Raw genomic sequence first — 16051 nt, forward strand, 5'->3', positions numbered from 1 at the left:
GGATCCAACAATACATTAAGAAGATTATTCACCATGATCAAGTGGGATTTATCCCAGGGATGCAAGGCTGGTTCAACACTGGTAAAGCAATCAATGTGATTGATCATATCAGCAAGAGAAAAAACAAGAACCATATGATCCTCCCAATAGATGCAGAGAAAGCATTTGACAAAATACAGCATCCATTCCTGATCAAAACTCTTCACAGTGTAGGGATAGAGGGAACATTCCTCAGCATCTTAAAAGCCATCTATGAAAAGCCCACAGCAAGTATCATTCTCAATGGAGAAACACTGGGTGCCTTTCCCCTAAGATCAGGAACATGACAGAGATGTCCACTCTCACCACTGCTATTCAACATAGTCCTAGAAGTCCTAGCCTCAGCAATCAGGCAACAAAAAGAAATAAAAGGCATTCAAATTGGCAAAGAAGAAGTCAAACTCTCCCTCTTCACAGATGACATTATACTGTACATAGAAAACCCAAAGACTCCCCCAAGATTACTAGAACTCATACAGCAATTTGGCAGTGTGGCAGGATACAAAATCAATGCCCAGAAGTGAGTGGCATTTCTATACACTAACAATGAGACTGAAGAAAGAGAAATTAAGGAGTCAATCCCATTTATAATTGCACCCAAAAGCATAAGATACCTAGGAATAAACCTAACCAAGAGGTAAAGGATTTATACCCTAAAAACTATAGAACACTTCTGAAAGAAATTGAGGAAGACACAAAGAGATGGAAAAATAATCCATGCTCACGGATTGGCAGAATTAATATTGTGAAAATGTCAATGCTACCCAGGGCAATTTACACATTTAATGCAATCCCTATCAAAATACCATGGACTTTCTTCAGAGAGTTGGAACAAATTAAGATTTGTGTGGAATCAGAAAAGACCCCGAATAGCCAGGGGAATATTAAAAAAGAAAACCATAGCTGGGGGCAACACAATGCCAGATTTCAGGTTGTACTACAAAGCTGTGGTCATCAAGACAGTATGGTACTGGCACAAAAACAGACACATAGATCAATGGAACAGAATAGAGAATCCAGAAGTGGACCCTCAACTTCATGGTCAACTAATATTCGACAAAAGAGGAAAGACTATCCACTGGAAAAAACACAGTCTCTTCAATAAATGGTGCTGGGAAAATTGGACAGCCATGTGCAGAAGAATGAAACTAGACCACTCTCTTGCACCATACACAAAGATAAACTCAAAATGGATGAAAGATCTAAATGTGAGACAAGATTCCATCAAAATCCTAGAGGAGAACACAGGCAACACCCTTTTTGAACTTGGCCACAGTAACTTCTTGCAAGATACATCCATGAAGGCAAGAGAAACAAAAGCAAAAATGAACTATTGGGACTTCATCAAGATAAGAAGCTTTTGCACAGCAAAGGATACAGTCAACAAAACTCAAAGACAACCTACAGAATGGGAGAAGATATTTGCAAATAACGTATCAGATAAAGGGCTAGTTTCCGAGATCTATAAAGAACTTATTAAACTCAACACAAAGAAACACACAATCCAATCATGAAATGGGCAAAAGACATGAAGAGAAATCTCACAGAGGAAGACAAAGACATGGCCAACAAGCACGTGACAACATGCTCCACATCACTGGCCATCCGGGAAATATAAATCAAAACCACAATGAGATACCACCTCACACCAGTGAGAATGGGGAAAATTAACAAGGCAGGAAACAACCAATGATGGAGAGGATGTGGAGAAAGGGGAACGCTCTTGCACTGTTGGTGGGAATGTGAACTGGTGCAGCCACTCTGGAAAACTGTGTGGAGGTTCCTCAAAGACTTAAAAATAGACCTTCCCAGGACCCAGCAATTGCACTGCTGGGGATTTTCCCCAAAGATACAGATGCAGTGAAACACTGGGACACCTACACCCCGATGGTAATAGCAGCAATGTCCACAATAGGCAAACTGTGGAAGGAACCTCGGTGTCCATCGAAAGATGAATGGATAAAGATGTGGTCTATGTATACAATGGAATATTCCTCAGCCATTAGAAATGACAAACACCACCATTTGCTTCGACGTGGATCGAACTGGAGGGTATTATGCTGAGTGAAATAAGTCAATCAGAGAAGGACAAACATTATATGGTCTCATTCATTTGGGGAATATAAAAAATAGTGAAAGGGAATAAAGGGGAAAGGAGAAAAAATGAGTGGGAAATATCAGAAAGGGAGACAGAATATGAGAGACTCCTAACTCTGGGAAACGAACAAGGGATGGTAGAAAGGGAGATGGGCAGGGGGTGGGGTGACTGGGTGACGGGCACTGAGGGGGGCACTTGATGGGGTGAGCACTGGGTGTTATGCTATATGTTGGCAAATTGAACTCCAATAAAAAATAAATAAATATAAAAAATAAATTTAACAATTAAAAAAAAAATTTTTAAATGTATATGTGGGACACTTGGTGGCTCAGTGGTTGAGCATCTGCCTTCAACTCTGGGTGTGATCCTAGAATCCTGGGATTGAATCCTGCATCAGGCTCCCTGCAGGGAGCCTGCTTCTCCTTCTGTCTATGTCTCTGCCTCTTTCTCTGTGTCTCTTGTGAATAAATAAAGTCTTTAAAAAAATAAAAAATAAAAAAATAAAAAAGTATATCTACAGTAATCTATGGGATAAACTGGTATGCCTTTCTGGAGCAATTTGACAAGACATATTTAGAAACTAAAAATATTCATAAACCTTTAGAATAGTTCTATTCTAGGAATTAATCCCAGGAGAGTTACTATCAATACCCAAAAATGTATGAACAAGTAGAGAGTCATCATAGTGTTAATTACTACAGTAAAAAAATTAGATTGACCCAAATGTCTACATGTGTTCAAATGATTATATAAACTACACTACAATCACATAACTGCATGCTAAGGAGACATTTCTAAACTCTGTTTTTTGAAGAATGGTATCATGAAATATCATTAACACTTAAAAACACAGAATTTCCCAAACATATAAAGACACTTACATAGTATGAAACCATTTTAAGAATATATATATAGGATGGGGCACCTTGGTGGCTCAGTTGGTTAAGCATCTGACTTTGGCTCAGGTCTTGGTCTTAGGGTCCTGGGATTAAGCCCTGCACATAGGGCTGGACTCCACATTCATCATGGAGTCTGGCTGGCTTTCTCCCTTTCCCTCTGCCTCTCCCACCACTCATGCTCTCTTGCTCTATCTCTCTCAAATAAATAAAATCTTTAAAAGGATGGATAGATAGATAGGTAGGTAGATAGGAGTTTATATGTATATGTAAATTAAAAATGGGATGGGGTGCCTGGGTAGCTCAGTGGGTTAGGCATCTGACTCTTGATTTTGGCTCAGGTCATGACTCAAGGTGGTGAGAACCAGCCCTGCTCAGGCTCCTCTCTGGGCATGGAGCCTGCTTAAGATTCTCCCTCTACTTCTGCTCCTTCTCCTCATTCTCTCTCTCTCTAAAATAAAATAAAATATAAAATAAAATAAATTAAAATAAAATAATATAAATTAAAATAAAATAAGATAAAATAAATTAAATTAAAATAAGATAAATTAAAATAAATTAAAATAAAATAAAAATAACAATGGGACATACACACTACACACTGTATGCTATATATGCATATACTAAAGATACAAACTATTTCCAAATCAGTATAACATAATGTATAAATTAAGTTTCTACCTCTGGATGGTAGAATTATAGGTAACTTCTAATTTATTCCTTCAATGTATCTATATTTCTAATTTTCAAGAATGTATGTTATTTTACACTTAGAAAAAGTAAAATTTTAAAAAGATTTCTAATTACATGTAATGTGATTACAAATAAGATGTCAGTTGCCACAAGCTTTCCAAAAAATCAGGTTCATTATTTTATTGTGACTTTTTTTTTGAAAAGCCAAGACAGTAAGGCTCTACATGCAAGCATAATGGGAAATAAAAGTTAAAAGTAGGATGAACTAATGTAGAATTTTTTGAACCATACATCCCATTTCAAGTAGGTATTACCTCCCAGCTATCCGGCTCCAAGAATTCCTTTTTTTCTGTAGCTTTCAAAAACTCATCTAGAGTCACTAATCGGTCTTTGTTAGCATCAACCTGATTTAAAAAAAAAAAAAATGTATATGTAAGATAAAGTAACTCTCATATTACTAGAAATTCTCTTCTAATAGATGCTACTACACAAATAAACAGCAATTAAGGCTAGTAACATCCACAGAAATGGAGAGGAAGAAAATCGAACACTCAACATTATATTAGAATCAGAAAATAGATATTGCTATCTTCTGTATTATTCAGATTTGAAAATACAGGGAAATATCTATACACCTGATACTCAAAGATTACCAAGCTTGAGTCTGCTGATCTGACTGGATAAAATATTACAGTCTTCTTCTCTCAACCACATCATGTATAATCCTAAGAAAAATAACCTTTGCAGAAAGAGGACTGTTTTAGCCAAGAATAGAGGAGTTTACATTAAAATGCTCCCAATATTTTTTTCTTAAAAACTAACTAAATCAAAATTAAAGCTGACAATCACTCCCAATCCTCCTCAATGGCTCTTACAGCCATTGTTTAAAAGTGAATTCCAAAATGGTAAAAGAAATTCATTTGACACTTGGACGCAAGCAGTCAACAGAAATCCCAATTCATCACCAATAGCTCAAATATCAGGTAAAAAATCACTGATGCAAAACAGTGGGCTTTAGTTACCAGCTTCTGATGTCTATGACCAAAGTTCCCAGCTTAATAATGTGAATGAGAAATAAATAGGTTGTTATAAACCATTATGGTACTGGATTTTTTGGATTTTCTTGATAAAAATACAGCCTTTTAAAATATCGAATATTAGACATTATTTTTTACTTCTAAAAGACATGAAACAGTATCTTAATCTCTTAAATAAAAACTTTTTAAATTTTAAAATATTTTAAGGTAGTTACAAAATAATTTTATTTATACTAAGGGAGTCTACTGGATATTCTGGATCAAAAATGCAAAATTCAATTAAATAACTATTCTTTATATTTATTTTCCACTTTCTGGTAAGATTTATTGCAAGATTTAAATAATCCATTGAAATAACATATAATCTTAAAGTTTTAAAACATACCTCATTCATTACATGTTCCCTCATTCTAAGCCGTTCTTCCTCCATTTCTACCATATCATCCTCCTCATTTTTGGGGTCATATACTTTTTCCAACTAAAGGGAAAAGTTTAAACAAACATAAAAGAAAGGAAAATAATAGAAGGAGAAAAGCAAAAACGCTGAACACTGAATGAAGTCATTTACCTCTTTAGTAAACAGGGCTTCTAATTCCTGCTCATCCAGGAAGCCATCATTATTGACATCTGAAGTTTAAAAGTCACAAATACAAAAATTGATTTTAATGCCTTCGAAAATCAATTATTAAAAAACAACTCTTTACAACTGGCTTGCAGAAGTGGTACTAACATGAAGCATCCATATGCTACAGAAAAATGTTTCCTCCGTTATGAAGCCTCAGATCAGTCCAACTCATCACAATTTACTACTTATTTATAATGCATACTAGTTTTTCTAGAAAAATATGTCTTAACCAATTTTTCAAAATATAAAGTGAAACAGTATGCTATAGGAATAAAAGCAAATTTCAATGTTATAGCACGAAGAGTTAGATATAACCTAGCTAGTCACAAAAATACCTTCAGTTTACAGAGAAGCTTACAATAAATCGTAATGACTAAACTGTAAAATCGGGTAAAAGACACAGCCACTGACTTAAAGTATTTTATGCTGCAGATTAACAATAAAAACTATTATATTACTCTAGAGAAAAATGCCAAATATTTACTATCAATAGGACTCAACAGCACACCTTGGCATAAATCAGTTAAGAATAAAACAACTATAATCTTTCAAACAGCAGACATAAATATTTGTATCAAATCTATTACCATGTAATTTGAAAAATGTCTTGGGGTCAAAGTCATTAGGATCCAATCCATCAGTCTCTTCCCATACCTCTTTTAGTTGATCTTTGCTTCCCTGTGAATCAATTTTTAAAAAATGCTCAAAACAAAATGTAATCTATGTATATAGACCGAAAATAAAATACAAATTTGAGAAACTTTGTAGAATTAAGAATCTAAAGTACTAATAGCTTATGATAAAATTCTGATACAAAGAAGTATCTTCATCTAATTATGGTTTCTTAAAGTCATAATTCTTACTGGATGATTAACTTTGGGATGATTTTCATGCTTTTTCCTCATTTCTTCAAATCTAGATTCTTCTTCTTTTCTCTTTTCTTCATTCAGAGTTTTTAAATACTCTCTCCTTTCATGTTCCTTCATCATTTCATATTTTTTAAATTCTTCATGCCGAGTCTTATCATAGTGTTCCAGATCACTTGTGGCCTATAATGTAATATTTAAACTAAATAACAGGAAATATTTGAAAATATAAATAAGGGTTTTCTTGCATACAGCATACTCTAACAGAAGGTAGTACAGGAGGTCCAGAAAGTAGGCATTAAAATAAATTCATAGTTCAAAGCAAGCCTCAACTTTAGAAAGTTCCTCATAAGTCATATATAAATTGATTTTTAAAAGAAGGAAGGGACTGTATCAAATCTGTACAGTACAGAAAACTAGAATGGTTTCTAACGACTTCACTAAACTCCTGGCCAGGCTACAACATCTGGTTGGGTAACTCCATATAGTACAACATGAGAGGCCTATAAACTCTTATCTAAAATCCCAGAGCCCAGATATGTTCCAGAATTTTCTAGATTGTAGAAAGAGAATATAGCAAATATGCTATATTGTATGATATCCTTGCAGAGTTTTTTTTTTTAATTTTTTATTTATTTATGACAGTCACAGAGAGAGAGAGAGAGAGAGGCAGAGACACAGGCAGAGGGAGAAGCAGGGTCCATGCACCGGGAGCCCAATGTGGGATTCGATCCCGGGTCTCCAGGATCGCGCCCTGGGCCAAACGCAGGCGCCAAACCGCTGCGCCACCCAGGGATCCCCCTTGCAGAGTTTATAATCAGATTAGTGCTTCCTCGGCAAAGTCTATGAATATTCACATTATGTAAACCAAATAAAAACTATGAATAGCCTTACTATAATTGAAGCCAGGTTTCAGCTTTTATAGTGCTTTGGATTTTGGAATTGTGGACAAGGGGTGGCAGATTTTTATGTCCATATTACTATCTATAGTAATAAGAATTAACCTATCTCTCTTTAAAAATATTCTTGAGAGGGGATCCCTGGGTGGCGCAGCGGTTTGGCGCCTGCCTTTGGCCCAGGGCGCGATCCTGGAGACCCGGGATCGAATCCCACGTCAGGCTCCCGGTGCATGGAGCCTGCTTCTCCCTCTGCCTGTGTCTCTGATCTCTCTCTCCCTCTCTCTATCATGAATAAATAAATAAAAAAAAAAAAAAAAAAAAAAAAATATTCTTGAGAGTATCTAAAAGTTATATTACCACTTCACTGAATTTACTTCTCAAATGACAAAATCTCAAAGGCACAACAATGACAACACTTTTTGGAATTATTCTCACCGCTTTGATGAGCATATCTAAATCTGTAGATTCAAACTTGTCAGGATTCAGGTGGTTTAGATGATCAAATTGTTTTAGAAGAGCATGGTGGTCTATGCCTGTATCTGAAAGAAAATGAGAAAACTGTAAATGATAAAGTATTAAAAGCTAGAAACATTAATATAAGTGATACATAAGAACAATTATGTATTCATCTTTATTCCTATAGGATTTTATAAGAATATTCAAAATTTTAGACTAAGCATTCATATTTTCTTTTCATATTGTTATTCTAGGCAAAAGTAATGTCTTTGAATGTAGAAAGGAATACAACATAATATGTACACTTTAATATTATCTCTAAAAAGGCTAGTTGATTATCAATATAAATAAAAGTAAAAACTTTATTATTGTAAAACTACCATATTTCCTACTTTTAATTAGATAAACTAATATATTGCCCTCATCAAAGATCTACGTTTGATGAGTAGATCTACGTTTGATGCGTTGCCTAAGTGACTTAGTCTGTTAAGCAACTGACTCTTGGTTTAGGCCCAGGTCATGATTTTATGGGTGGTGGGACTGAACCCCACATGGAGCAGTTCAGGGTCTACACTCAGTGGGGAGTCTTCTTGAGATTCTCTCATTATGCCACTCTCCCCACCTGTGGGCTCTCTTGCGCTTTCTCTCTCTCTCTCTCTCTCTCTCTCTTAAATAAACAAACAAACAAACAAGTCTTTTAGGAAAAAAAAAAAAACACCTGGGCAGATCAGTCTGTTCCCAAGGTCCTGGGATGGAGCCTCACATCGGGTTCCCTGTTCAGCAAGGAGTCTGCTTCTCCCTTTACCCCTCTGCCCCTCTCCCCCACTCATGCACAAGCACTCTCTCTATCTCAAATAAATAAATAAAATCTTTTTAAAAAAGACCTAAGTAGAATTTCTTTAATATTTTATTTTTAAGCAAATGCTACACCCAACATGGGACTTAAACTCACAACCCCGAGATCAAGAGTCCCATGTTCTTCCACCTGAGCCAGCCAGGTGCCCCCTAAATAGAATTTCTAAAAAGAATTGCTCTAACACTTATGTGAAGAAATTTTTTGTATGTTGCTCCAATGAATCCTTTATGGAACAATAAAATTTCAATTCAGGTAAATTCACTTGGATTAGGACTTATTTTTAAAGAAATATCAATTGTTTATCTTTGTGAATAATTGTTTTAAAACAAGCTACAGGGACAGCCCAGGTGGCTCAGGGGTTTAGCACCGCCTGCAGCCCAGGGCCTGATCCTGGAGACCTAGGATCGAGTCCCACATCAGGCTCCCTGCATGGAGCCTGCCTCTCCCTCTGCCTGTGTCTCTGCCTCTTTCTCTCTCTCTCTCTCTCTGTCTCTCATAAATAAATAAATAAATAAATAAATAAATAAATAAATAAATAAATCTAGAAAAAAATAATAAAACTTAAAAAACTTACTATCATTAAAAAAGAAAAAAAAAACAAGCTACAGTTTGGGGTTCCTGGTTAGCTCAGTTGGTTAGGCCTCTGACTCTTGATCTGAGCTCAGGTCTTGATCTCAGGGTTGTGAGTTCAAGCCCCACTTTGGGCTCCATGCCCAGCATGGAGCCTACTCAAAAAAAAAAAAAAAAAAAAAAGAACAAAAAACAAGCTGCAGTTTATTGTAGTTAAATGGGTAAAGTGAGTCTGGACTATTTCAGTTTGATTATAGAGTTGAGTAAAATAGGTACATGTGTTGATTTGTTAAAAGTCAGAGTTCTCATTTAGGAAAAGTAATGTACAAATAATGGAATCATGGAAGGCAAGAAAGAAATCTCTGGAAATAGGTGAGAATTAGCACTATCTGTGTGAACTTATTTCTAAAATATGAACATGTACATATATAGGTACATGCATGTATGTGTATATGCACATACATTTATACACATAAAAACGTATGTGTATGTATATATGTTGATGTATATAGACATGCATAAATCTCCTATCTCTGTCCAATGAAAAGGCCAGTAAGAAAATATACTCCAGGAGCACTGGGTGGCTCAGTCAGTTAAGCATCTGCCTTTGGTTCAGATCATGATCTCAGGGTGCTGGGATTGAGCCCCGTGTTGGGCTCCTTGCTTAATAGGGATCTGCTTCTCCCTCTCCCTCTGCCTATGCCCCTCCCCCATGCTCATGCTCTCCTTCTCTCTCTTTCTCTCTCTCAAATGAATAAATAAAATCTCAAAAAAAAAAAAGAAAAGAAAAGAAAATATATTCCAGAAGTATTGAGCACACCTAGTGCCAGTCTTTGGTCTGTAATATCATTTCTCACTAAAAAGAACCAGGAATCCTTAGAGAAATAGCTCACTCCAGGGCTGGTGCAGGACAGGTACAAAATGAACCTGGAATATTTTGTAGACTATTAAGTAAGAAACTGCTAAATCTAGCTAAATTAAGATTTTGCTGAATTCTTTGTATGTCACTGTACAAATTCTACTTATGAAGAAAAGATTTGTTATAAGACCCAGGTCTAAAGGATATGACAATGAAATACATGAAAAGATACTTAACCTCACTCAAAATAAGAGAAATGCATATTAAAACTATACTATTAAAAAAAACTATACAATTATACTATCTAACAGAATGGTAAAACTCTTAAAGTTTGAAAATACATACTATTAGCAGAATGTGAGAAATTATTGCTGGTAAGAGTATATATTGATACACTCCCTGTGGAGGTGGTAATATCTATCAAAATTACAAACACATACATACAGTTTCTCTGTGGGGAATTTATCCTACAGATAATTTTACATGGATAGATAGTGACGTATATACAAGAGTGCTTGCTAGAAATAACCCAAATACCCATCACCAGAGGCCTAATTAAATAAATTATGGCATATCCATATAATGGAAATCTATGCAGCTATATAAGAAAAAATTTTTTAGTGAAGATAATCTCTATGCACTAATACAGAAAGATCTTCAAGTATGTTGTTAAAAGAAAAATACAAAGCACAGAATGTGTATTACATGCTACCTTTTGCATAAAAAGAGGAAAAATAAGGACTTTTATTTGTATTTGCTACTGCAAGAATGAAGAAATAGAAGAATCATGTTTGGGGCAGTGGGAACTGATAGGGTACAAAAATATCAGTGCACTTTTGCTATATGCCTTCTATAGTTTCTGGTTTTCAACCATGTGAATATATTACTTACTTTAAAAATTACACCAAAAAATAAAAACGATCCTTTAAGCCTTTCTTCAAATTATCATAAATTTCAATTCATAAATTCTGACATGAGAAAATATTCCTAAGTTTTCTAAGCATCAGTTTTCTTTAGATAATGAAATTCAGCCCCTATTTGGAATAAAGAAAATACTGGCAAGATTGAAAAGTTGGAGGTTATCTGAGGGGAAAGTAATTTCAAAATACCTTAGTCCCAGACTTAAGGATGAAACTACCTTCTATGTCTGACCACCTGAAGAAGTAGAGTATGTGCTCAGTTTACCTCTCATTGATATCCTTCATCTCAGGATAATGAGTTTTTGGTAGTTTTCTATGTCTACATAAGCATTTCTCCAATATGATCCACTGACCAGAGGCACATGTTTATTTATTTTCTATTTTTTTAAAGACTTTTTATTTATTCATAGAGACACACATAGAGAGAGAAGGAGGCAGAGACACAGGCAGAGGGAGAAACAGGCACCATGCAGAGAGCCTGACGTGGGACTTGATCCAGGGTCTCCAGGATCACACCCTGGGCTGCAGGAGGCACTAAACTGCTGCGCCACTGTGGCTGCCTGAGGCACATGTTTAAAATGTATATTACTCACCCCTGAATCAGAATCTCTAGAGGTAAGATCCAGTAATCTGCATTTTTAACTAGCTCCTCAGGTGATTCATATGCAATCTAAAGTTTAAGAACCATTATTCACCGGAGTAAACATTCAGATGTTTATTAATGCCAGCTTGAAGGGTATCCCACTTGTCAAATCTAGCTTCTTGATTTTGTTTCATAATTAGAAAGGCCATTCTGAGATAATAAAACACACCTATGTTGCTAGTGCTTTTATGATATTATTTTCTATACTGATACCTTTGTTTCATTTGTCCTTATTCTGATGTAAATGAGGTAGAGCTCTAACTATACTTTTTTCCAAATGGCTACCCAATTGGACTAACATTATCCTTTTTAAAAACCTTTATCCCAGTAATAATGAGATACCACCTTTAATTCAAACTAAATTCTAAATGTATTTACTTTTACTTCTGGTATTTCTATTCAGTTCCACTGGTCTCTCTACTTATATGCCAAAACTATACAGTTCTAATGACTGAGGCTTAGTGACGTATTTTAATAGCTAACATAGCTACCTAGTCCTTCATTGTTCATTTTCGAGGCATTATAGTTTTTCCTGCTTGTTTCCTTTTTCATGTGAACTTTAAAATTAGCTTGGCTAGCACCAGGGGGAAAAAGTATATATTTTTATTTGGATCATGTTAAATTCATAAATTGACCTAGAGAAAACTGACACATTTATAATGTTGAGTCTTTGTATCAAAAAGATGTTATGTCTTCTCATTTTTTTCAGGTCTACTTTTGCATCCTTCAGGCGTATTTTAAAGCTTTTGGTCTATAAGTCTTAACATTTCTTAACAGGGTTATTCTGGGTATTTTATCTTTGTTGGCATTTGTAAACAGTCTTTTCTTCCATTATATCTTGTAACTGGCTGTTATTTGCATATGAGAAATACTGATTTCTGTATATTAAGTTCACCTTGCTGAATTTTCCTGTTGTGTATGCTAAGTGTTTTAGTCAATTATTTTGAGTTTTCCAAGTATATAATCCTATCATCTGCAAACAGAAATGGTTTTATCAACTCCTTTACATTACTTTACCTCCAATTTCTTTTTCATTTATGTAATTGTTTTGGCTAGTGCCTGCAATGCAATGCTAATTAGTAGTGGTGATAGTAGGCATCATTGTCTTATTTCTTATTTTAGTTAGAATACATACTTTTATTTCCCCACTAAGTATGATGTGGCTGAGTTAGACATACTGATCATGTTACAGAAGTATCTATTGATTACTATCTTATTACTTTTTTAAAATTAAGAGAGGGTGTTAAATTTTATCATTTGCTCCTTTTTGCAGATAACGATATGGTTGTATGATCTATGAGATTACTTTCTTATCTTCACATTTCAAATATTCTACTTCATAACTATTTAATCTTCTCATAGTCTAAAATTAAAATAATATGGGAGCATGAATAGGCAGGGCAGAGTGGATTTTTAGGGCAGTGAAACTACTCTGTGTGATACTATAATGGTAGATACAATATCATTATAGATTTGTCCATATCCATAGGTTGTAAAACACCAAGAGTGAACTCTAATGTAAATTTTGGACTTTGGGTGACTGTCATATGTAAATGTGAGTGCATCAATTGCTACAAATTTACCACTCTGGTGGGTGATGCTAGTAATGAATGAGATTATGCATGTTTGGGGGCTGGGGGTATATGGGAAATCTCTGCACTGTCCCTTCAATTTTGCTGTAAATCTTATACTGCTCTAAGAAAATAAAATCTTCTTCCTTCCTTCCTTCCTTCCTTCCTTCCTTCCTTCCTTCCTTCCTTCCTTCCTTCTTTTGAAAGAGAGAGAGGGTGTGCAAGTGGAGGAGTAGGGGTGGGGGTAGGGGTAGAAGGAGAGGGAGAGAGAATTGTAAGTAGATTCTGCACTGAGCTCAGAGCCCCATACAAAGAAGGGCTCTATCTCACAACCCCAAGATCACAACTTGATTCAAAACGAAGATTTGGGAGCACCTGGTTGGCTTTGGCTAAGAGTCTGCCTTTGGCTCAGGTCATGATCTCAGGGTCGTAGGATTGAGTCCCACATTGGGCTCCCTGCTTGGAGGGACACTGCTTCTCTCTCTCCCTCCTCATGCTCTATCTCTATCTCTCTCTCAAATAAATAAATAAATAAATAAATAAAATCTTTAAAACAACAACAACAACCAACCAACCAACCAAGAGTTAGGCACTTAACCAACTGTGCCACCCAGGCACTCCAAATCTTAATTTTAAAAGACAGAAGTTTCAAAGATTGATTTTAATTTATCCTTTGTCCTTTGAGTTTCTGATTTTTTTTGGAAGTCATTTCTTTATTTTTTTTTCTCTTGATTTCTATTCATATGATGATTTATAGTATAGATTTCCTAATATTAAATCAATCTTACATTCCTAAAATAAATGTACTTGCTATTATATGGTATACTTTTGACATACAATAATTTTTGTTTGGCATCAATACATATTACGAGTTTGAAAGCTTGCTTTCTTTTTGTATGCTCTGGAATAGTTTAAATAGCATTGGCAATCTGTTCTTTTTTCTATTTTTCCTTAAGATTTCTTTATTTTTACTTGAGAAAGAGAGAGAGGGCAGAGGGAGAAGGATGGAAGAGAATCCCAAGCAGACTCCCCACTGAGCACAGAGCCAAACGTGAGGATCAATCTCATGACCTGCGTTGAAACCAAGAACTGGACACTTAACGAACTGAGATACCCAGATGTCCCAACAATCTGTTTTTTTAATAGTTTAACAGAATTCTTTTTGACACCCTCTGGGCCTGATGTGGTCTTTTTTAGAGCTAGCTCTCTAACAATTTTTCTATTTTACCTATAGAAATTGTTATAATTAGATTTTCTCTCTTTTGGTTTGCTTTGATGTTATTCTTCTTTAATTTTATAGTTTTTAAGATTTTATTTATTTATTTATTCATGAGAGATACACAGAGAGAGGCAGAGACATAGGCAGAGAGAAAAGCCGGCTCCCTGCGGGGAGCCTGATGCAGGACTCAATCCCAGGACCCCGGAATCATAACTTGAGTCAAAGGCAGACAATCACTGAGCCACCCAGGTACCCCATTCCTTCTCTTTTAAATCAGTGGCCTAATTCATTACTTTTCATTAATATAACAATTTAAGGCTAATCATTTTGATTCTTAAATGAGGCAAATATATTATCTATTTTAAAAATTAAGAGAAGCCAAATCAATACTAACATTAAATTTTGACCAGAAGAACAGGGTATGTGCTAATATAAAATATAAAATGACCTCAACAACCAAATACTGAAACCTTCCTACGTTTTCTTTATCACTTACCTTGAAGGGAATCCAATTTAGCTTTAATTAGCATTCTTAATCTTGCCACTTCTTGTCTTTTCAGTTCATCAAGTTTTGTCCTCACATGGTGACTTACTAAATCCAGTTCTTTGCTTAGCCTTCCACTCTGTTAATAAAATTAACAAGTCAGTTTTATTTATTATATTCCATTTTTAGACTAGACACAATATATTAAAATTAGGGTTATGAGGGATCCCTGGGTGGTGCAGCGGTTGGGTGCCTGCCTTTGGCCCAGGGCGCGATCCTGGAGACCCGGGATTGAATCCCACGTCAGGCTCCCGGTGCATGGAGCCTGCTTCTCCCTCTGCCCGTGTCTCTGTCTCTCTCTCTCTCTCTCTCTCTCTGTATGACTATCTCATAAATAAATTAAAAAAATTAAAAAAAAAAAACAAAATTAGGGTTATGATATAGTGATAAATACTTTTAACTAATTTAATTAGTAATTTAATTTAATTTAATTAATTTTTTAATGATATCACAAGAAGCATTTTTTCCAGAAGACATGCAGTTTATAACTCTAAAATCAAGATATGCAAAAACTATATATTATGGAAAGACCCCCTCAAATGTCCATCAACTGATCAATGGATAAAGAAGATGTTATACATATACAATGGAATATTACTCAGCCATAAGAAAGAATGAAATCTTGCCATTTGCAATGATGTGGATGGATTTAGAGTGTATTATGCTAAGGGAAATAAGTCAGTCAGAGAAAGACAAATACCACATGATTTCACTCATATGTGGAATTTAAGAAACAAAATAGATGACTATAGAGGAGAGAAAAAGAGGCAAACCATAAAATGGACTCTTACCACACTGAGGGTTGCAGGGGAGGTTGGGGGGATGGGTTAAACAGATGATGGATATTAAGGAGAGTATTTATTGTGAGGAGCACTGGGTCTTACATATGAATGATGAATCACAAAATTCTACACCTGAAACTAATATTACACTGTATGTTAATTGGAATTTAAATAAAAATTTAGAGAAAGAAAAAAATAGAAATAAAAACAATATAATTGAAAGCATAATTAAAGAACAAAGGAAAAACTCAAAAAGTGACTTGAATTGTAAAATGGTACAGCTACTTCAAAAAACAATTTGGCAGTTCCTCCAAAACTTAAACACAGAATTACCATATGACCCAGCAGTTCCATTCTTAGGTATATACCTAAAGAATTGAAACATATGTTCACATAAAAACTTGTACCTGAATGTTTATAGCCAACATTATTCATAATAGCATAAAAGGTAGAAATAACCAAATGTCATCAGCTGATG

The 16051-nt window shown here is 35.1% G+C and overlaps 1 protein-coding gene across 3 annotated transcripts in view; it reads right to left on the reverse strand.

Annotated features, from left to right (window-relative positions):
- Positions 1-16051, reverse strand: part of NUCB2 (nucleobindin 2) — a 56478-nt gene that overhangs the window by 6580 nt on the left and 33847 nt on the right. For all 3 annotated transcript variants that reach the window (XM_041730282.1, XM_041730281.1, XM_041730283.1), the window contains exons 5-11: positions 14744-14870; positions 7589-7692; positions 6252-6437; positions 5976-6066; positions 5332-5390; positions 5149-5241; positions 4041-4130 (exon numbers count right to left, since the gene is read on the reverse strand). In XM_041730282.1, the coding sequence (XP_041586216.1) occupies positions 4041-4130; positions 5149-5241; positions 5332-5390; positions 5976-6066; positions 6252-6437; positions 7589-7692; positions 14744-14870 (750 nt within the window). The remainder of the gene's footprint in view (positions 1-4040; positions 4131-5148; positions 5242-5331; positions 5391-5975; positions 6067-6251; positions 6438-7588; positions 7693-14743; positions 14871-16051) is intronic.

Source organism: Vulpes lagopus, chromosome 15, assembly GCF_018345385.1.
Source record: "Vulpes lagopus strain Blue_001 chromosome 15, ASM1834538v1, whole genome shotgun sequence".
NCBI classification, from domain to species: Eukaryota; Metazoa; Chordata; class Mammalia; order Carnivora; family Canidae; genus Vulpes; species Vulpes lagopus.